This window comes from Nycticebus coucang, chromosome 19 (genome assembly GCF_027406575.1).
Source record: "Nycticebus coucang isolate mNycCou1 chromosome 19, mNycCou1.pri, whole genome shotgun sequence".
NCBI lineage: Eukaryota > Metazoa > Chordata > Mammalia > Primates > Lorisidae > Nycticebus > Nycticebus coucang.
Genome location: NC_069798.1, coordinates 49,530,013 through 49,553,121, shown reverse-complemented (window position 1 = coordinate 49,553,121; position 23,109 = coordinate 49,530,013). Strand labels below are relative to the sequence as shown.

The following is a 23,109-nucleotide window of genomic DNA, read 5'->3' as shown; positions in this document are numbered from 1 at the left end:
CACCAGTGAATTCAGTTGCCATGAGGCTACCACTCTCCATTGTTTTTCCAGAACATTCCCTCTAAGCTGTTTATCTGGTGTTGAGATAGCTTTAGTAGGAGGAAATCTTCAATTTTTTCTAAGTGCAAGTTGTAATATGCCATTGAAGTCTTGACTTTTCATTTATTTTTCTAATTTACATGAGCAATTACAAATACATATTGCATTGTTTAAAAACAAACAACAGTCGCTATTAACATTTTCGTATATACATTGTTCCAAATATTTTTATGTGAGTGTATATTTTTGTTTACAAATATGGACACATGTAATATTGCTGATTTAAAATTGAGGCATTTACTTAAAAATATGTTAAAATATTTAACTTGTGATTTAATATATTTACCCTGCCTTACAGTATACGGTGATACGATTGTGTCTGAGTTGTCTAGGAAACTGTCTACAGTTGGATATATAAGTTTTATAAGAAATATTCTTTGCTATTAAAATAATGTTGCATGGATATGTTTCTAGTTAAAAACTTTGCAAAAAATATGATTGTTTCCTAGGATAGATCCTTAGAATTTGAAATTTTGAATTTTTTCTTTATGATCTTTATGATAAATGTGCATATGTTAATATAAGTACATATATACATACCCATATTCAAGTATTTATATCTGAATAGAACAAATATATCAACATTGGTTTCCAGAAAGGTTCCAGAAATTTTCTGTCCCACAAGTAGTATATGAAATTTCACATTTCTCATATTCTTTAATTTTTTTAATCTCAGATTAACATGAGGGTACATACAATAGAGTTACATTGTCTGCATTGGTTAGGGAAAGTCCAAGGGGTATAAGGCACACCTCTTGGGAGAAGGACTCAAATACAACATTTCTCATTTTCTTTCCAGAATAGGGTTCCATCATTTATTTTTATCTTTATTACTTTAATCAAAGTAATAATGCTAGCTCATTTTTGTTTTAATTTGCATTTTTCTATTTACTAACGAGATTGAACATTTTCTCATGTTTATTGGCTGTTTATAGTTCTGTCAATTGAATTTCCATTCCTTAGTCTTTCTCTTGGAATATTCAGCCTTTAATTAATTCTTTTATAATGGGTTTATTTTATATTTTCAATCTTATTCATTTCAGGAAGAAAAGCAATGGCAAAAATGTTTCATGGCTTCAAATTTCTCTGTCTTTAAAAAAGTGAGTCTTGGGTTAAATTATCCTTAGGGTCTCTTCTGGTCTAATATTAAATTTAGGAATATACTAAAATATTTTCAGCATTATTTTCAGTTTTGGCGATTTCTCTTTAAGTAAGTTACATATTGCACTAAATAGCCTAATGATCATACACACCTCACTTCAATTATTTTTATCTCCTTTCATGATTTCATCAAGAAAAAAACACAGAAGCTTGCTTTTTAGAAAGCTTTTGAAATGGTACAATAGAATGCCAATACTTCTTCTTAGATGCAACCATACCTGTCAGGAGATTTTGTCTAGATTTAAAACATGTAATGTCATTTTTGACAATCAACCTTGGAAGCCTTCTCACCATTGCGCTAAAATTTTGTAGGCAGAAAAGGCACAAAATCAGGTCACTGGGAGAAAACCCAGGTCACTTTCAAGTGTCTGATTTTGGGCTAAACAAGACATTTACAGTGTGTGTGTGTGTGTGTGTGTGTGTGTGTGTGTGTGTATGTTATGATTTCCAGTGGAAATGTACTAAACTTCTGGTACAGAGAAAAGGAATAAAGAAAGTATTACTTTTTTCTCATTTGAAATCCTAGTTTACTTTATCTGTTAATCACAAGTTACATACTTCACAGTTTATGTGTTCTCCTAAACCCAGTTTATGTGCCACTCCAGATTTGCACAAATTCATCTTCCCATGTCTGTCATCAGCCCCTGTTATGTTCTTTGCTGCCAAGTCCTGACCATAGCTGAAGCTATTCCTAGGGCTGTAAATCTCTGAGCACTGTGGCTGTCCTAGGCCAAACCATGATCGCAGAACGTGCTGGCCTGTACGTGGCATGTCTGCACTTTCACCAGACTCTCTGGCTTCTCAGGGGGGTGTCTGGAGATACACAGTAGTTCCCATCCTCACTTCCTATCCAGCCACGGATTGTGACAAAATAGTTCATGTGGCTTTTCGAGAGATACCCAGGGGACATAGCAAGCCCTGTGCTTGTTCCACAGTTGTGGCCGTCCAGCTCAATAATGTACCACCATTATCGGATTCCCTTCTTCCCTCTTGCCCCTTTACTCTTGCTTTCCTGAGCTTACCCTTCCCAAAGGTGCTACCTCGAAAGCCTTGCCTCTGTCTGTTTCCTAAGAACTTGAACTGACGTGATATAGGGGTTCCAATATGTGAGTATTCATTTTATAAAACTATAAACAAACTTCTTTGTATGAGAACTGGGTCCAGTTTTATGTACCATGAGTTCTAACAATATTGATACAAGAGTGAATTTCCTTTTGTATTTGTGGAAAGTAGAGTCATCTCTCTCTTTATTCTCTAATCTACCCATTCCTCCTTTTCTACTCCTTGCTCATCCCTGGAGATTGGAGGAGGAGGATCAACGTGATTTAAACTTGGAAGCACGTTATTAGATAATTTTTAAAAGTTATTAGAGAAAACATTAAGTTATTAAACAATAGGAACTACTGGTTCCTATTAGAATGCTGAGAAACTAATATGGGTAAAAATCTCAAGATACAGTTATTAAGGATGATGGTGCAGAGCAAAATTCATATTAAAAGCCGTGTAGAGAATATAAAGTTAACATACAAAGGTCGCTCTTCTTCTACCAATAAATGTCACCTGCCAGGAAAAAACATCAATTTTCCTTTGAAGTGAAAGTATATTTTATTCCTAAAGCATTTAATTCATCAAAATCTTGCAAGACTACACCCTGTGAACACTGACCTGTGAACAGGTACCAGAGGTTGTTTGGCTCCAGTGTTTCCATCTCACCCCTGCGGGTCGTCTTTCTGTGCCGAATTTTATAACCAGTAATAAATCCATTTTGTGTTCCTGATGGAGGAGGCAGCCAGCTTACTTTGATACTCTGTAAGATAATAGATGTAAATTAAAACATTGGAGAAAGAAAGGGCAAGAGGACAGGGTCAAAGAAGTGACCCAAACATAAGTGTGAAGAGAGCAGAGAAGCCAAGAAGTGTCAGTGATTGGGCCTGAGAGCCAAATTAAATCCATTCTTACAACCTGAAAGCATTCTGATTTGTCTGATTTCAACAAAAATACACCATTTATTTGATAGACTGCATGTATTATCACCTCTCCTTTGCACCCTAGACCATTAGAATGACAAAATATTCTAAACGGTGTAAATCTATAAAGGTATAGGAAATAAGACTATGTTGGATGAGTGACATCAACTAATATTGGAAGGTGCAAATTAGAGGGAGATATGGTGACTGGGAGGAAGAAGAAAGCTGAAATCTAAATACTTTATTAAGAGGTAGTAATGAGAATCAAGGTAACAGAAAGCATGACAAAGTTGAGGGCAGCCTGGACAAGATATTGTTGCTTTCTTAATAACCTGGAAGGTAGAGCTGAAGTGCGGTGCTGAAACAGGGGATAATGTGAAGCCATGAAGATAATTTAGGCCTCAGGTTCCCACCCACACCCAGTAAAACCAGTGCCCTAACCCTTCCTGACCTTAGAGCAGCCGGTACATTTATCCTCTAGGGATATTAAACGCAGAAGGCGAAGATTCAGAGAGATTAACCACAGAAGAGCACAGAGATGTGGGCCAGGGTTATTAAGTCAAAGATGTGAGACACTCATGTCTTCTTCCTTCATCTAATACCCAGAGCAATGGCAACTTGGTGAAAATATCAGATAATAATTCTCTAGAGAAAATAACTTTAGAGAAGTTGGCAGTCGGATCCCTGATTAATTCCCAGGAGTGAGGCTAGTACTTAATAAGGTCCACCATGCGCTAGAATTCGTAGTTTGAAATCAGCTTGTTAGTATTTCGTCTTAATGTAAACCAATTATTTTGAGAGCATCAGACATCAAAGAAAGAATTTAGTATAAATGAAAGTGTAAAAAATAATACGGAAGATGATAATGGCACTGGAAAGAAGCAGCAGTCATAAACGAAATGAGATCAGAAAGATGCCACTCCTACCTGGATATTCCAAGAACAGGTGCTGCTGCACCCGCGAACAGGGTAACAAAATAAGGATGGTGAAAGATAAAAAAAATCTATGGGGTCATGTTCAACAGCAAAATTACTAAGAAAAAAAGCACAGAAATGTAACAAGTATAGTACCTAATGTATTTCTAAAAGGGCACTTGTTTACCGCATGAGAATTGAAACAAGAGGACACAGCATCTCCTTGTTCAGTCTTGGCTGGGAAATGTACAGCTGGTGACACAAATTTTTCACTGTTCTACATGTAACCGAAAAAGCACCATGGACATGGATTTCAGATTACAAATAAATTTTAGCAAGAAGAGAAAGTCACAAATCTTGAATCTGCAAATGATGAGGGTCAACTATGATTACATAATAAATATGCTTTAATAATTTCAGGAAATTAATTATGTAGAATTGGTCTGATTATTTAAGTTTTTAAGAATATATTTAAAGGGGATATGGAAAAACTGAGATCACTTCTCAATACTTCACTCTCAATACCCTTTAAATGTTAGAACTTAGGCATCACTTTTATTAATATTTATTCACAGTTTTTGCACTTACGGTAGACCAGGCAATGGTCTGTCTAGGACTCTGAGTTGTGTTTATACTCATGATGACCTTGTGAGTGAAGGTCTGATGTTACCACCTTTCTACAGTCATATAAATGGGGACGCAGTGGTTAATGACTTAAAATCATGTAGCCAGTAAGTGATAGAGGCCAGATTTTAACTGGGTTACCATGAGTCTGAATCATGGCATTCTTTTCTATTTAAAATCACCTTCCACAAGACTTCAAGTGTCTGAGAGTTCAATTCATTTAAAAGACATTATTAACTTTATCCTTGCTATGTTACAAGCACTATCTTTAGGATTATGGAAATACCCAAATATGTCATGATTTTTCATTCTGGGTGAGGAAATGAACATACAAATTAATAATGAGAAAAAGTGCCAAGGGCCAAAGTAGAATGTCCCAGGGGGATTATGTGGTCAGGAAAGACTTCACAGTGAGCCCATCCTTCACCTGTGACCAGGACTTCATGGGAGGCGGGTAGACAGGAAAGGTATTTATGACCAAGGGACAATCAAGAACAAGTTCAAGGACACCAAAGAGTAGAGCATCCTCAAGTGAAGGTCATATAGTCTCTTAGTGGCTAAATCAAATGAGACATACTGGACAATAAAACGGAAAGGTAGTTATATTGGAGAAAAATTGAAGTCTTTCAGGTCATTCTAAAAAGAGAGATAATGGGATCAATGTGTTCATTTAATGCATTTGGCTAAATTCTCTGGAAGATAAAATAATGAATAAAACAATAATATCCCTGGCTCCCAAAGAATCCATAGCTCTAAGTACACACATGCCACCTACCCTCTTCTTCTCCGACAGACACACATATGTTCACATGTGGATAAATTCTTTGCTTACAAGTGTTTTAGAAACAAGTAAAGCAAACCAGAATTCAATGACTAGCCATATTTATATTTATCTTTCACTATCCATCTTTTTGTCATTTTTTAGTGCTTCATAATAGCAGTAGCAGACATTTTACAATCTTACAAAGGAGAAAATTGAGGCACAAAGTTAAATGAATGATAGGCCTAAGGTCACCTTGCAATACCATTGGAAGATTTTCCAACTGTTGAATCTCGTGATATTTTTATTATTTCATTTTTATTATTAAGCAATCATAGGGATACTACTTGGCAATTCTACTCACCAATATTCTCATTTCTTAAAAGGAATGAAACTGAATTTAAGTCATTAGTTTTAAATATATCTAATAAGCCTTCCCATAATTAGCTCTCAAAAAATCAAGGAGAACATATTCTAAGGGCTGTAGCTTGTTTTCAAAGGCAAAATTAAAACAAGTACAAAATGAAAATACAAATGTAGCTGTTCATCCTCTGTTCAACCTAGAATCTTCTGATTTCCAGTTAATATTTTGATAAGGCTTTACTGAGTGACATCTCATGAGTTTGATAAATGACTTGAATCTCAAAGTACACATGGAAAAAAGAGAAAATAATTGTGCCTAGTATGTCTACCAAATGTAAATCACTTGATAAGCCTGGAGAACTTAATTACACCAATAATTAAATGAGTAAGTAATACTTAGTTTTTGACAGATAATTTTTCTTTGTCATATTTTGTGATTTCTAGTGATTGCTTAAATTGTTTCCACATAGCTGATACCTTAACATCGATGTCTAGCAATAATTAATTAATGGAATCAGCTATACATTCTATGCAGCAGGAGGTGAAGCAACTCAGTGGTTATTATTCATCTTTCAAAGTAATATTATCAGTTCTATTCACCGTTTTCTGTGGTAGCAGCTAAGTTTATTAGCATCTTTTCTGCTTTCTCACTGATTCCAAGGAAATGGCAGAAAATTGCAAAAGACTTCAGTGGTCACATTTTCCCCCTTGGGTTCTTCTTTTGCAGATGATATGACCAGATGCCTCAAATTCTATTGTTCTAGGTTGGTAAATAAAAGTATTTGGCCACATTTTCTATATTAATGGTATAAGATAATCTATATGAGACCAATCTTACCACTGTTCAATTCTCATTCCTTCAGCAGGCCACCTAAAATTGTCACCATGATGGGAACATTCTTTTATAACAACCTAGTCTTCATAGACAAGCCTGGTAATGATTTTCATTAAAAGTACTTAACACATTAACTTGGACTTCTGAAAAATTAATTCTAGTGGCTAAGACTTGACTTTTGGTTCTTTTAATACTTGAAAGGAAGAAAATTAATCCTTTTCACTGTTGTAATGTTGTATCTGAATTAAGGATTCATTTTACTTTTTCTAAATAGTTTAGGGAATAAAGAAGAACTGCAATATTTAATTTCCTCAAAAAATGATTTATTTTCTAAGTAAGTCTGGTGGAGAGCAGTTAAGTTTATTGATTTAAAAAAAAAGGGGCCCATTGACTGTATTTCCCAATGGTCTAGGGTAGCCGTGTCCAATTCAGTGATGTTGTATTGACCTTTTCATGAGTGCCATTAAACTTTCACCTCAATTCTCCTTCATTCTAGATGCATATAAGTAAGAAAACAGAAAGTCATAGATGATAATCACACCACTCCGAATTTTCTAAAAAGCCACATTTTTTGAGCTTCTATTTTTAACTCCATATTTCTTTTTTTCTTTTTTTTTTTTTATTGTTGGGGATTCATTGAGGGTACAGTAAGCCAGGTTACACTGATTGCATCTGTTAGGTAAAGTCTCTCTTGCAATCATGTCTTGCCCCCTTTAACTCCATATTTCTTATAGCACATGGAAATTCTGTTGTACTTCTGCCAGAGTGAACTTCAGGTGAAGACAAGCCCATTGTAGACCCTCTCCAAACACACTCTAGCAAAAAGCCTTTTTCCAAAAGATCATTTTCTCTGGATAGAATTCCCCTAAAAGTTAATTGAAGGCATTATTTAAAAAAAATGTCTTTAAGGCGGTGCCTGTGGCTCAAAGGAGTAGGGCGCCGGCCCCATATGCTGGAGATGGTGGGTTCAAACCCAGCCCCGGCTGAAAACTGCAGAAAAAAAAAGAATGTCTTTATAGCAAATAAGAATGTTTTGGCTAGAACATAGAAGCAATCTATAGATCTGGAAACTAATTTGAAATGGTACCTGAATTCTGTAGTTTATTTCTGATCTGCACTTTTGGTGACTTGAATTCATGTGAAGTTGCTTGAAGAGTGAAATATGCTTCCAGTACTGGTGGGGATGAATGGATTTCTATTCAAGAGTGCCCATAAGTGCTTCTCAAGCGCTTATTTTCATTGTATCCCTTACCTGTCCCCTTAGCTACATTCCTTGCACCACTACCCTAGTTTGGACCTTGATTTACCTGTTGCCCAAATATTGCCACAGCTAACTGGTGGGGCATATGACCTCAGTGTCACACTGCTCAAACCCTTATCAGTTATCATCATGGTCCCAAATGAGTGATGTGAGCCCTCTGAGCATGAGTTTTCTCTTCTACCATATTAGCTAATAATAGTCCTACCTCCCAGGATTGTGCTGTGGAGATGATGGGAGCATGTTGGAAAGTTCCATTAGACTGCTGGTGCATGATAATTATGCAATTAATTATAAATGCTTTCAGGGAAGCAAGGAGGAAAGGGGAAAGAGAGAGTGAAGGTGAAGGCTAGAGATCAAGAGATGGAGACACCGGAAGGTGGTAAGGAAGGCAACAGTGGAAAAGAGTAGGAAGGAAGGAAGCACGCAAGACCATGCACGGTTACAGTGTCCAGATTATGGACCTACTTATCCCTGTACTGACCCAATAATTTAACATTTTTTTCAACTATAGATTGAAAGGAGCACGGAGAGAGAATAAATTACTGAGTAACAATGTCGTAACTTCTATTCTTTCATGAATACGCATTGGGAGTCTACCTCTGCACAGCTATCCACATTTCTCACTGCAGCAAATAGAAACTTAAGGCATGGGTGGTGAGGAGTCCCTGGAATAGACGGCAACTACAGAAATGCAGAAAAATGAGGAGACCCAGTATGTATTTTGGGAGGTAGATTTGACAGCAGTTGGTGATTTATTAAATGTCAGCTGTAAAGGAGGAAAAGCTATCAAGAATGAGTCTCAGGTTTCTGAGTAAGCAACCTGGTATATAATCATGCATTTCCTGGGATAAGACTGTCTGAAAAGTAATCCACTGAAAAAATACATCACTGAATATATGAGGACTTCAATAAATGGTCATCCACAGAGGATGTAAAAAGGCTACCCATATGAATATATGCTACTTAATGCTAGGAAGGTCAGTTCTCTAATGTTATCATTCAGAATAAATAATAGGGTCAAAAGTATACAATAAAACATTTAATATATAACTATGGTATTTATTAAGACTATTATCTATAGAAATATTTCTATAGATCTGGAAACAACTAATTCAATTTTAATTAGACTCAATTCCATTAATCTAATAGAATATAAATCTACTAAAAAAGACCTTAAACTTTATTATGTGGATAGCTGTGTAAATAATTTCCAAAAACTGTTTTACCTTATTATATACTTTATAAACCTATAAAGCTATGGTAACAACTATATGAACTTATGAACTTCGGGTAGTAACAGATGTGGACTTGATAAAATGTCAGTAAGATATTATAAAGGCCTGTGTGTTTTTTTCCTGCTAGCACGTGCTGTTATTGTGATTTGCCATGTTTTTAATTTAGTATTATAAATATATAATTTCTCATGATAGATGAAGGCAGAAATTTGGAGAGCATACTAAAATTGGCATTCGTGGAATGTTCATGTAGCAACTGTTATTAAAAAATGACATAAAGCCATGTCATTATAGTAAGCACTCTTTGTGACACATTTCCAGGAGGAAAAGTCTGCCATCACTAAATAAAGTTTCAGCTGAGTTTTCGTAAAATAGTAAGTGTACAGTTGTGTACGAGTTGAGCAATACTTAACTTTAAATACAGTTTCATGAACATGTTTTCAATTTAGGCAAGAAACATTGCTGTATTTTATTATGTGAAACTGAAGGCTAAGCTGCTGTTATTTTATTTTTTCTAATAGCTTTGAAATAATACAACCATTTCTTCATCAATACATTTATTTAGTTGTAGGATGGTGTTATCTCTATCTTTGCAATGGTGGTCCCTGGTCCTTATAACTAGTGCCGGTGGGACTCTCACCTAGAGATTAAGCCTGACTTTACTATCTATGTCAAACCAAATACCTCCAAACCACTTTGGTTTAGGTCCCAGTTCTGGTTACTGGGTTTTCTTGGCACAGACAGTGCCTTGCTTCTGGGTGAATGCTCCCTGACATTGTTAATGTGACCTGTGTGTCCTTTGTGAGTCCATCAGTGCCAAGGCAGACTTCCTTGACAATGTACACATGCCTCTCTGACCCAGGCCTGTTACATGCCCTTGCACTCTAACAGCCAAAGCCTATGAGCCTCTTGATTCACCGTCTGCAAAGTCCCCCCACCTCTCTCTGATCCCCCGCCAGGCACAGCTGCACTTTGCTTCTTGCACTCTGTGCCCGGTCTCTCTGAATGACATCCCTCCTCACCTGGGGGCTTGGCCCGCCTGCCTCTAGCTCTGAACTCCAGGCCCCTGCAGCCCAAAGATCTTTTTTCGGTGTGTACAGTGAACACATCTCAGACTTTTTTCTTTTAAAGTCATTCACACATGGTGAAAAAATATCATCTGGAATATGCTGTTTCTTATATGTTCCATTTTTGTATTTCCTCAATAAACTGCATTAAATTTAAATTGAGATGCCACCACTTTTCTCTCTGGTCCTTTAATCAAATTCTGGGAACTCGACCTTCACAATTTCAGGAGAAAAATGGGAAGCTAATAACTTACCCAACCCACTTTATTTTAGCAGCACAGGAAACTTGAACCAGTAAATGAGGGTCAAATAAGTTTCCAAAGCTTCACTGTGAGATTCCCCCGTCCTGATTGTTCACAGAGACACAGGGCACTCAGGGAAGAGTGGTCATTTGGCAATCTAGTAGGCTAGAATTCTTCACGCTTTCAAGGTAACATTTTGAAACTATTTCATGAGTTATTTAAAGATGAGGCTCAGAGATCTAGCAGAAAAAAAGTGGGCTATAGCTGAAAATAGCCTGCTGAATCTTCTCTAACGATGAGATTAACTCCAGCCCCGAATTTATATTATATGATCATTCTGTACAACAAATACAAGTGATCTATTTAAGGTTTAATTCTAAATGCAAAATAAAGCTCACATATGAGGCACAGGTGTGTGAAAATATACTTGGGGCCTTCTTGATTCATATGCCCTACACTTAGCAAATCTTATTGGAGGTCCAGCATGCATTTCTGTATTATTTAGAGAAAGAACAGTGCTCTACAAATGAAAGGCACTTGATAAATATAATAAGATGGATGACAAGGAAGTACATTATCCCTCTCCTGGCTTTTCATTAATTTGCTAAGTGACAGGAGAAAATCATTTCCATGACTCCATCAATTGTATACATTACACAATCACACCTAGGAATTAAGAGGTAATCAATGAGAAAGAGCTTAGAAAATTAAAAACATTGGAAAATACAAATTTTTGCCCTTATTTTAGTTGTTGATTTGCTTGTTATCATCATTGCTATTTTAGTATGTTTAGCTGTTTTGAATCACATGAAAGAATTGAAAACACAAGCAATTTTACAAAGAATTAAGTCTTTAAGTCACTTTGGCCACATGTGATTGGATTTGGAAGACATAAAAAGAAGTGAAAGAAGGCTTTATTCTCATTGTGGCTGAATCATCTAAATAAACAATCTGATTGCAATAAGTAGATTATGAATCTCTGGAAAATGTTCTTTTGGTCCTGAAATACCATTCAGTGCAATGTGTGAAGAAGTGGATTATTTTTTCTGGCAGACTTTGCCATGTTCAGATGAGTGGCCCATGGAAACATTGCTTTCTCCACTAATTACCAAAACCCTGTTGAAGTTGATTATCAGATATGTAATTACATATTGTTTCTATTTGGGGAAGAAAAATTAAAAAAAAATCAATTACTCTTTCCTACCAGGTAGGTTTTCTTGCTAACTAAATAAAATGAACTAAATGCTCTTAAAATAACCAAGAAAATGACTCCCAATTGCAGAATATAGTCCTTTTTCAAAGTAAAAAATTAAATAAATGGAAAAAAAGGGGAAAATTTAAAAAAGAAGAGAAAGAAGTAGGATAATAGGATATTAGAGACCTAATATCTTCTTCTTCTTTTTTTTTTTTTTTTAGCTCCTAATAGGCTTGTTTTCTTCTAGGCCCTAGAAACCAGGAATGTAATTTCTAGGAGGTATTCACATTTTGACAAAATTCCATTACAATAAAGCAATTTGGTTGCTCCCTAGAGTTCATGACAAAGTGATCTTGTGAGTAATACATTTCAGAATTTGCCAGTATCAATAGACTTTATTCTCTAGTGTCTAAATCATTCCTTGGAAGCTGGATGTTTAGGGAAGCTTATTAACTCTTTCAGATCGCCATATCCTTTCTCAGACTGTTCATTTCTACTAAACAAAACTACTAAAAGCAATGTAATAGCCTTGATAAAGGAACTATGGCTAAGATAGCCAGAACAGAAACACATCAGGGAAGTTATGTATAAAATTATACCCTTGAAAGGCACAAGGAAATAGTCCAATACATAATTTAAGGCAGAAAATATAGGATGTACTTATTTTCCACTTTCATTTTTCCTTGTTGTTGTTTTTAGAACATAGAAACCAAGACACCATTTGAGCACTAAGGTGAATAGTGTAACTTGGGAATAATTGATCTCACCAGATATTTAAGTATCTTGAATGAGTCCTTGAGAAAAAAAAAAAGTTGAAATACTGATTCATGCCATATGAAAATGGCACTTATGGAATAAAATGCCTTATCAATAATAATGGCTAAGAACTCAGGGTACAACAAAATGGTAAAATAATGCTAAAATAATCACAACATATCAATCTGGGCTCTTACAAAATGAAACATCCGTCCACAGGTTGCTGTGATGTTTAATCAGAGAAAAAAACATAACTTCTGTAATACTTTATTCCAAAATACTTTTAAACTAGCAAATCAGAACCTTTAAAACTATTATCACAAAAACATTTTACAGCTAGTGTTTGAAGACAGAGATAGGATTACAAATCAGAGCTCTTCCTGTACAGGTGATGCCTTTTTTGCTTTTAAGGACAGCAAAATTGAAGCAGAGCCAATAGCCAGAAATAAACACATACAAGTGAGTCTGCCTTAAGTAGGGATAAAAGATCTTATGATAAAACAGTTTTCTTGTATAAGCCACAGAAATGGCTACTTAATAGAAGCAGATCTTCAAGCAAACTGTCAAATTAGGCCCTAAATAATTAATGTGTGAAAGCAGCAGGCTTTCCATCTCAGAGCAGCCATGGCAAAGACATGATTTACCATGTAATTACATGGGACATTACAATATATTTATGAGGTCATTTGTTACAATGTACAGTAATTACAGACTACTTACATAGCTATTTATGTCTCATAAAATGAAGTGAGACTAAATATTTTAATTGTGTTGAGGAAATGAAGGAAAATATTTGAGTTCTAAATGTCAGGTAAGATTACAGGACAGATTCACATAACTCATATTAACAGCAGGCTGCTTCTGGAACTCAAGTGTTTTGTGGTGCTTTCTTGTTCCAAATGAAGATTTGAGGCATTTTGGCAACTATTCCTTCCAAGGTTGAAGTAAATGGAATTGTTTTCCGCAGTCTCATTCTTCGGGTTAACACCAGAAGATAGATCAATAGTATAATTCACTATTCACACTTTCCATCCAAGCCACAAATGATCAACTATCAATAGAATTGCTGATTGAAAACAATGTCATACATAATATACAATGTTTTCGCAAGTGATGCCCTGTGCAACTAAACAGACAAGAAAACAGCTGGGGGTTTTCACTTCTGTTACTTCAGGTGAAAACACCATTTGCTCAGATTATCAGGCTTGTTTTCAGATCTCGAACACACAAGTCTCAACCCATTTTCATTTTCTAAAAACTGGGGCACTTCTCGCACCCTTTTCAAAGATGTGTTTTCCCAAGTTTCTTTCCCTCATCCCAACTTATACCTGGAAATGCTACTTAGCCTAGCAGCTGAATTTTGGCAGCTGACATAAGAGTGTCTGTGCTTGTTATATCTGTAATATGACGGACATATGCACAATCAAGAGAACTCAGTGGTCTCACAATTACATTGCTGATTTAAAAAAGCCAAAATAATAAAAACTTCTTGAATTGTTCAGGACTGATTTCTTTTGCAGTAATGTCCGTAGAGAATCTCACTGCTATTTGCATCCATTGCTATATTCATTTATTAAACACTCTTGAGTATCCACTACGCTCTAGGCAGGGGTCTAAAACAGAGTTATATTCACCTAAACTTTCTTGAAGAGCGGGATTCTTTCCAGTGAAAGATTCAATGATGCTGTTGGTAGATCTGGTTTACTTAACTCTATTCAATATAGACACACTGTACTACCACCCCCTTTAAAATAAATAAAATAAATTTTGCCTTTATACAGAACTTATGCCTCTATATTAGAATGATTATTCTCATTTGATTTGATGAATTATGAAATGTAAATAATATTGCTGCCCTTGGCTTACCCTGACTCTGCTTATTCTTGCTAAGCTGCCTCCCGTTCCTGTGATTCAACAGTTAGAAGGTTCAAAGTATTTTTTTGTTATGATGGTACAGGTAAAATGTTTCTTTCTATCCTTGAGCCTGTCTTGTGGATTTCAACAAAAGGAACAAATGTCAAATCTTTTTTAGTCATATAGATATTCTAACCACCAAATTGCTAGAAGTGTGTGAACTAATTAATGTCTGTAAAGGCTGATCAGCAGGTTGATAGTGATACCCACTGCAGCCTCCTGGCACAACAGAGATTCTATTGGTGTTTAATGACTGTTATAGATTTTTATATCATGGTCCCAGAATTTGCCAAATCCAGATACTCAGAACCCACAGAACCATCTGCAGAATGTTGCCTGTTAATATGCAAATAAACCAATTAAAATTCACAGACTTATTCAACAGCCAGTCAGGTCAATTCTTATCAACTGTACCGATTCTATTTATACATGCAGAAAGAGTTGGTCTATTTTCCACTAAAGCTCAGAGAAGGGCCATAGAGACTAGTTAGTAATACAGTTTCACAACTTATTCCAACTTAAAAACATTACGAGGCAGTTTACTTTTGAAAAAAATTATGGGTAACTATCAATACTTCAATCAGTGTTTCAATTAGATATGCAATCGTTATGCATCTAATTGATTAGCAATTAGCAACACCTGTAGTTGGCTATAATTTTAATTACCTGTTACATTAGGGATGATTACTTAAAATGATATCTGCATGAGTGCCATTACACTATAAAGAAAAGAATAAAACAATTACAAAATAATTAGTATATTAAAATTGAGATGGAGCCTAACTCAATAAAATAGTTTTAAAAGATTTTCATGTTAAGAAAAATTAATATATTTCTCCTTAAATTATGCAACAGGGAGACAAACTTACTCCATGCCAATTTCAATGTAACTAAAGCTGATATTTTCCTGAAAGATGATGAAGTAATTCAGAATATACCATTGCCCATCAGAATAAGAGGAATTAGAAAGATGGTCCTAAGGTAAAAACAGATAGAATTTCAAATCTACTTTATGAAAAGACTTTTATGTTTTAAAAGTAAACCATTTGTTGATCCTTTCAATTACTAACAAACTAGTAAATAATCACTCTCAAAAGGAGATGTTGATTATGTTTTTAATAACGTAAATAATTATTATAAACTCAGATTTTCTAAAACAAAAAGTTAATTTTTAAATAATACACCTCAAAAACCAGGCCATAATGCCAAAACATCTTGATGTGAAAACTATATGATCTTTTCATTTTGGTATTCTGAGAGAGGATTTATGACAAATTAGGAATGTAGGGTGGTGCCTGTGGCTCAAAGGAGTAGGGCACCGGATCCATACTCCAGAGGTGGTGGATTCAAACCCAGCCCTGGCCAAAAACTTAAAAAAAAAAAAATAGGAGTGTATTTATACTCTGGAAGACCCACTAACTCTTCCAAACCTAAAAGAAAAGGTTTTAGGTTTGGAAAAAAGTTCTCTGCCTAGTTCTCTACTATTACAACATAATTGGGGAGGGGGGTTAGGGACTTCAAAAACTGGACTAAGATGGGGGCTATAATACCCTTTTTATAATCTTTTCAATAAATAAAATAATGGTACCAATGACTGTTTTAAACATACTCAGGGAAGTTGATATTTTTTTAAGTCTTGGTTATAAAAGTTTTCAAACATATACAAAATCAGAATAGTGTGAAATATCTCTTTGTGAAATGCATCTTCGTAACCACTAATGTGCTTTTGATCAAAAAGACAGATAATGACAATATTTGTGAGGATGTAGAGAAATAGGAATCTTCATCCGCTGACGGTAGAAATGTAAATAGGTGCTGCCATTTTGAAAAATAGTCTGTCAGACTCTCAAATGGTTATATATAGAACTAAATATGAGCCAGCAATTCCTTCCTAAGAATATGTCCAAGGGAACTGAAAACATATATCTACACAAAAATGTATACACAAATGTTTATAGCAGCTATTATTACAAAAGCCACAAAAAGTGGAAACAACCCAAATGTCTACCATCTGATGAATGGGCAAACAAAATGTGGTCTAGCCTTACAATGGATTATTATTTAGCCATAAGAAGGGATAAAGTACTGACACACACTCCAACGTGGATGACATTTGAAAATACTATGAAAATTGAAAGAAGCCACTCCCCAAAGAACACATCGTGTGTAATTCCATTTATATAAACTGCACAGGATAGGCAAATATATAAAGAATGGAAGTGGATGGGAGAATATCCATGACTGGGATTGGGGAGCAACTGGAGAGAGATAAGAGATGAATGCCAAAGGATGTAGGATTTCCCTTAGGTGTGATAAAATGTTTTAATGTTAATTGTGGGGATGACTGTACGATTTTAAGTGGGTGAATTGTATGGTATGTAAATTATATGCCACCCTTGGAGATGTGAAAAAATGAAATAATAATAAAAAAATAGAATTGTGGGGGGCAGAGACAAGATGGCTGATTGAAGCCAGCTTTCCACAGAGGTTCCCATCCAGAAAGAGAGTTAAAAATTTAGCAAGTAACCTGGTAGATTAGAGCTGCATCGAGAGAAGCTTGAAGAACGCACATCAACTCTGCTGAGGCATGCTGCGACCCCAAGAATACAAACAAAAGGTACAAAATCCATCACCAAGCAGAGGAGAGTCCCCTCCCCCATGAGAATGGCTCAGAATGCCCCATAAACAAATGAGCAGAGTTCAAAGGTCCTCCCACTACACTACACAGGAGAGACCCTTAAAAACTGTACCTGTCTCCCCTACTACGGTGCCACAGCATTCTCTGCCAGGCATAAAACTGTATGTATTCTCTACCTCCAATTCTAAGGTCCCAACACTCTCCTTCACTCTCACTCTGAGGTTTGGAGGCTAGTACCCCAGGAGTCCAGATTCATTGGTGATTTCTCGAGGGGTATGGACAGGGCCAAGACTGCAGCTGGTCAGTGCTGATTCTGCGGCACGGGAGTGAGGAGAGGATGGTCGGCTGAGAGGAAACCACACTGGAGCGGCAGTACCCAGAAGAGCAGAGCAGCAGCCATTTTTGGCAACAACAGGGCTCAGTCCCAGATATTCCGAAGCCACACACCCTGTCTCCTTGGGCAACCAGAGGAGGCCGGGCATCTTCTCAGGTGGCAACCACTTCGGAACAGATCTGAGATGGAAACGCAGGCCCCATGAGTAAAGGGTTTGCCTGAGGCAGTACCGGCCTGAGTGGAGCGCGAGAACTAGAAAATGTCCATCCGCACAGAGCCAGGAAATTCCCAGGGCAGGGCTGACCCAGAGGAATGCTTTACTGAGCCTAAGATGCACCCAGCCCTCAGGGGATCATCAGCCTATAGACAAAGGAAGGCAAGAGGCTAGAACTGACAGCTAACCAAATACAAACCTGCAGGAGCAAAGACAGGGCCTGAAGAGCAGACTCTGGGAACTCAAAACAGCTTCTCTTCTGCAGGGGAATTTAGCAGGGACAGAAACAAATTCCCGCAAAGTTGTTCTATTCTGTTCTGTCAGTAACATCAATCAGGGGTGGGTCTGGAACTGAGTGAACTCCCCCCAGCCTCCATCAAGCCCCTGAGGTAGACAGGCCTCACTGCCCCCTGCTGGATAGAGGCAGAGAGCAGCAGCCTGGCTGAGCAGATACAGACTTCCTTGTGATTTAGGCAGGTGCAAACCTCTGGAGTATCTGCTCACTAGAGACAAATGACTGGGTCACAGCCCTGCGGGGCTAGAGCTGCAAGGTGGGGAAGGAGGCATCAACCTCCCCAGACTGATCTAATTGATGGGTGGGTCCTCCTGACTTCACGGAGCACTGGAGCAAGTCATATCTGAGTTGTCACCGGACCCCTGCAATCCAGTTGCCAGAGACCTTTTCAACTGAGACAGGTGTTAACTGAGACGATTGATTTGGACCTTTTGAACTGAGTCAATCACCCGAGGACTATTCAAGTGGTGCCCTGGGTGTGTGGTTGTAGGAGGTTTGATTTTCCTTTTCCAATTGTTGCCTGTGGGGGGCGGGGTGACTTAATTGCTGGTATTTCTCCACAGCTGAGACTTTAACCCAGAGTAACTGTTTCACTAGGGTTGGACAGAGACAAGCTGAAAACAAGAAAGAACCACTTAGCCCCACCACACCAAACAGGTCCCCAGGTTCTTAGGCCATAGCACTGTACGGGTCCTCGACAGCGCTCCAGGGGAAAAGTCAAACGGTGTAAAATAATCATGTGGCAGAATCAGCATAAAAATTCTGGTAACATGAATAACCAGAATAGATCAACCCCCCAAGAAAAGATATGGCAGATGTAACTGAAGATCCCATTCATAAACAGCTGACCATGATGTCATAAATAGAATTCAGAATTTGGATTGCAAACAAGATTAATAGAATGGAGGAAAATTTGGAATTAGAAATTTGAGGAGCAATTCAAAAGTCGGAATTAGAAATTCGAGGAGAAATTCAAAAGTTGTCTCAAGAATTTAACGAATTTAAAGACAAAACTACCAAAGATTTTGACGCACTGAAGCAAGAATTTGCAGCCCTCAAAGATCTGAAAAATACAGTAAAATCCCTCAGTAACAGAGTGGAGCAAGCAGAAGAAAGGATCTCTGACATTGAAGACAAAGCTTTTGAACGCTCCCAAACTCTCAAAGAGGAAGAGAAATGGAGAGCAAAAATGGATCATTCTCTCAGAGAGCTGTGGGATAATTCGAAGAAGACTAATATCTGCCTCATTGGAATCCCTGAAACTGATGAAGTGGCCTCGCAAGGCACAGTGGCCCTTCCCTATGAAATTATGAAAGAAAATTTTCCAGACATGCCAAGAGATTCTGAAATTCAGATAACAGACAGTTTCAGAACCCCAGCACGACTCAATCCAAATAAGACATTCCCCGGGCATATCATAATTAACTTCATTAAAGTTAATATGAAGGAAAAAATTCTCAAAGCAGCCAGACATAAGAAATCTATTACCTACAAAAGGAAGAATATTAGAATGACTGCAGATCTCTCTGCTGAAACTTTTCAAGCCAGAAGAGGGTGGTCATTGACTTTTAATCTCCTAAAGCAAAATAACTTTCAACCCTGGATCCTGTATCCAGCTACACTGAATTTCATTTATGATGGAGAAATTAAATACTTTAATGGCATTCATATGTTGAAGAAATTTACCATAACCAAACCAGCTCTTCAGTATATTCTCAGACCTATCCTCCATAATGACCAACCCAATCCTCTACCACAAAGGTAAACTCACTCAAAAACTTTTGATCAAACTCCAACTTCCATAGTGGCAAAAGGATTAAAAATGTCCACGGGACTTTTGAAACACTCAATACCCAAAATTTTACCAGACTTATCAATATTCTCCATTAATGTGAACAGCTTAAACTGTCCTCTAAAGAGGCACAGGTTAGCTGACTGGATACAAAAACTCAGGCCAGATATTTGTTGCATACAAGAGTCACATCTTATCTTAAAAGATAAATATAGACTCAGGGTGAAAGGATGGTTGTCCATATTTCAGGCAAATGGTAATCAGAAAAAAGCAGATGTTGCAATTCTATTTGCAGACACAATAGACTTTAAACCAACAAAAGTAAGGAAGGATAAGAATGGTCACTTCACATTTGTTAAGGGTAATACTTAATATGATGAGATTTCAATTATTAATATTTACGCACCCAACCAGAATGCACCTCAATTTATAAGAGAAACTCTAACAGACATGAGCAACTTGATTTCCTCCATCTCCATAATAGTTGGAGATTTCAACACTCCTTTGGCAGTGTTAGATAGATCCTCCAATAAGAAGCTGAGCAAAGAAATTTTAGATTTAAACCTAACCATCCAACATTTGGATTTAGCAGACATCTACAGAACAATTCATCCCAACAAAACTGAATACACATACTTATCATCCAATGGAACATACTCCAAAATCAATGACATCTTGGGTCACAAGTCTAACCTCAGTAAATTTAAAAAAATAGAAATTATTCCTTGCATCCTCTCAGACAACCATGGAATAAAAGTTGAACTAAGTAAAAACAGGAATCTGAATACTCATACAAAAACATGGAAGTTAAATAACCTTATGCTGAATGATAGCTGGGTCAGAGATGAGATTAAGAAGGAAATTGCCAAATTTTTGGAACAAAACAACAATGAAGACATGAATTATCAGAACCTTTGGGATATTGCAAAGGCAGTCCTAAGAGGGAAATTTATAGCACTGCAAGCCTTCAAGAGAACGGAAAGAGAGGAAGTTAACAACTTAATGGAACATCTCAAGCAACTGTAAAAGAAAGAACATTCCAACCCCAAACCCAGTAGAAGAAAAGAAATAACCAAAATTAGAGCAAAATTAAATGAAATTGAAAACAAAAGAATTATACAACAGATCAATTAATCAATAAGTTGGTTTTTTGAAAAGGTCAATAAAATAGATAAACCTTTGGCTAACCTAATGAGGAAAAACATAGTAAAATCTCTGATCTCTTCAATCAGAAATGACAAAGACAAAAGAACAACAGACTCCTCAGAAATTAAAAAAATCCTTAATGAATATTACAAGAAACTTTATTCTCAGAATTATGCAAACCTGAAGAAAATTGACCAATACTTGGAAGCATGTCACCTTCCAAGACTTAGCCAGAATCAATGGAAATGTTGAACAGGCCCATATCAAGTTCTGAAATAGCATCAACCATACAAAATCTCCCTAAAAAGAAAAGCACAGGACCAGATGGCTTCACGTCGGAATTCTACCAAACCTTTAAAGAGGAACTAGTACCTATCTTACTCAACCTGTTCCAAAATGTAGAAAAAGAAGGAAGACTACCCAACACATTCTAGGAAGCAAACATCACCCTGATCCCCAAACCAGGAAAAGACCTAACAAGAAAAGAAAATTATAGACCAATATTACTAATGAATATAGATGCAAAAATATTCAACAAGATTCTAACAAACAGAATCCAGCAACACATCAAACAAATTATACATCATGACCAAGTCAGTTTTATCCCAGAGTCTCAAGGCTGGTTCAATATACATAAATCTATAAATGTAATCCAGCACATAAACAAATTAAAAAACAAAGACCATATGATTCTCTCAATCGATGCAGAAAAAGCTTTTGATAATATCCACCATCCCTTCATGATCAGAACACTTAAGAAAATTGTATAAAAGGTACATTTCTTAAACTGATAGAGGCCAACTACAGCAAACCCACAGCCAATATCGTATTGAATGGAATTAAATTGAAATCATTTCCACTCAGAACAGGAACCAGACAAGGCTGCCCATTGTCTCCCCTGCTCTTTAACATTGTAATGGAAGTTTTAGCCATCGCAATTAGGGAAGAAAAGGTATCAAAGGCATCCACATAGGGTTAGAATAGATCAAACTTTTGCTCTTCACAGATGACATGATCATATATCTGGAAAACACCAGGGATTCTACTACAAAACTCTTAGAAGTGATCAAAGAATATAGCAGCATCTCAGGTTACAAAATCAACACTCATAAATCTGTAGCCTTTATATATATCAACAACAGTCAAGCTGAAAAATCAGTTATGGACTCTATTCCATTCACAGTAGTGCCAAAGAAGATGAAATATTTGTGAGTTTATCTAGCAAAGGATGTGAAAGATCTCTATAAAGAGCACTATGAAACTCTAAGAAAAGCAATAGCTAAAAATGTTAACAAATGGAAAAACATACCATGCTCATGGCTGGGAAGAATCAACATTGTTAAAATGTCCATACTACCCAAAGCAATATACAATTTTAATGCAATCAATATTAAAGCTCCACTGTCATACTTTAAATATCTTGAAAAAATAATACTTTGTTTTATATGGAATCAGAAAACAAACCTCAAATAGCCAAGACATTACTCAGAAATATAAACAAACAGGAGGAATCATGCTACCGGACCTCTGACTATACTATAAATCGATAGTGATCAAAACAGCCTGGTACTGGCACAGAAACAGAGAAGTAGATGTCTGGAACAGAATAGAGAACCAAGAGATGAACCCAGCTACTTACCGTTATTTGATCTTTGACAAGCCAATTAAAAACATTCAGTGGGGAAAAGATTCCCTATTTAACAAATGGTGCTGGGTGAACTGGCTGGCAACCTGTAGAAGACTGAAACTGGACCCATACCTTTCACCATTAACTAAGATAGACTCTCACTGGATTAAAGATTTAAACTTAAGATATGAAACTAAAAATACTAGAAGAGAGTGCAGGGAAAATCCTTGAAGAAATCAGTCTGGGCAAGTATTTTTCAGGAGGACCCCCTGGGCAATTGAAGCAGCTTCAAAAATACACTACTGGGACCTGATCAAACTAAAAGCTTCTGCACAGCCAAGAATACAGTAAGTAAAGCAAGCAGACAGCCCTCAGAATGGGAGAAGATATTTGTAGGTTATGTCTCTGACAAAGGTTTATTAACCAGAATCCACAGAGAACTCAAATGTATAAGCAAGAAAAGAACAAGTGATCCCATCGCAGGCTGGGCAAGGGACCTGAAGAGAAACTTCTCTGAAGAAGACAGGCACATGGCTTACAGACATATGAAAAAATGCTCATCATCCTTAATCATCAGAGAAATGCAAATCAAAACTACCTTGAGATACCATCTAACTCTTGTAAGATTAGCCCATATCACAAAATCCCAAGATCAGAGATGTTGGAGTGG

The 23,109-nt window shown here is 36.6% G+C and overlaps 1 protein-coding gene across 1 annotated transcript in view; it reads right to left on the bottom strand.

Annotated features, from left to right (window-relative positions):
• The window catches only part of DCC (DCC netrin 1 receptor), a 1,249,028-nt gene that overhangs the window by 196,606 nt on the left and 1,029,313 nt on the right, over positions 1–23,109 (bottom strand). The window contains 1 exon segment of the mRNA XM_053571848.1: positions 2,926–3,067. Within this exon segment, the coding sequence (XP_053427823.1) occupies positions 2,926–3,067 (142 nt within the window).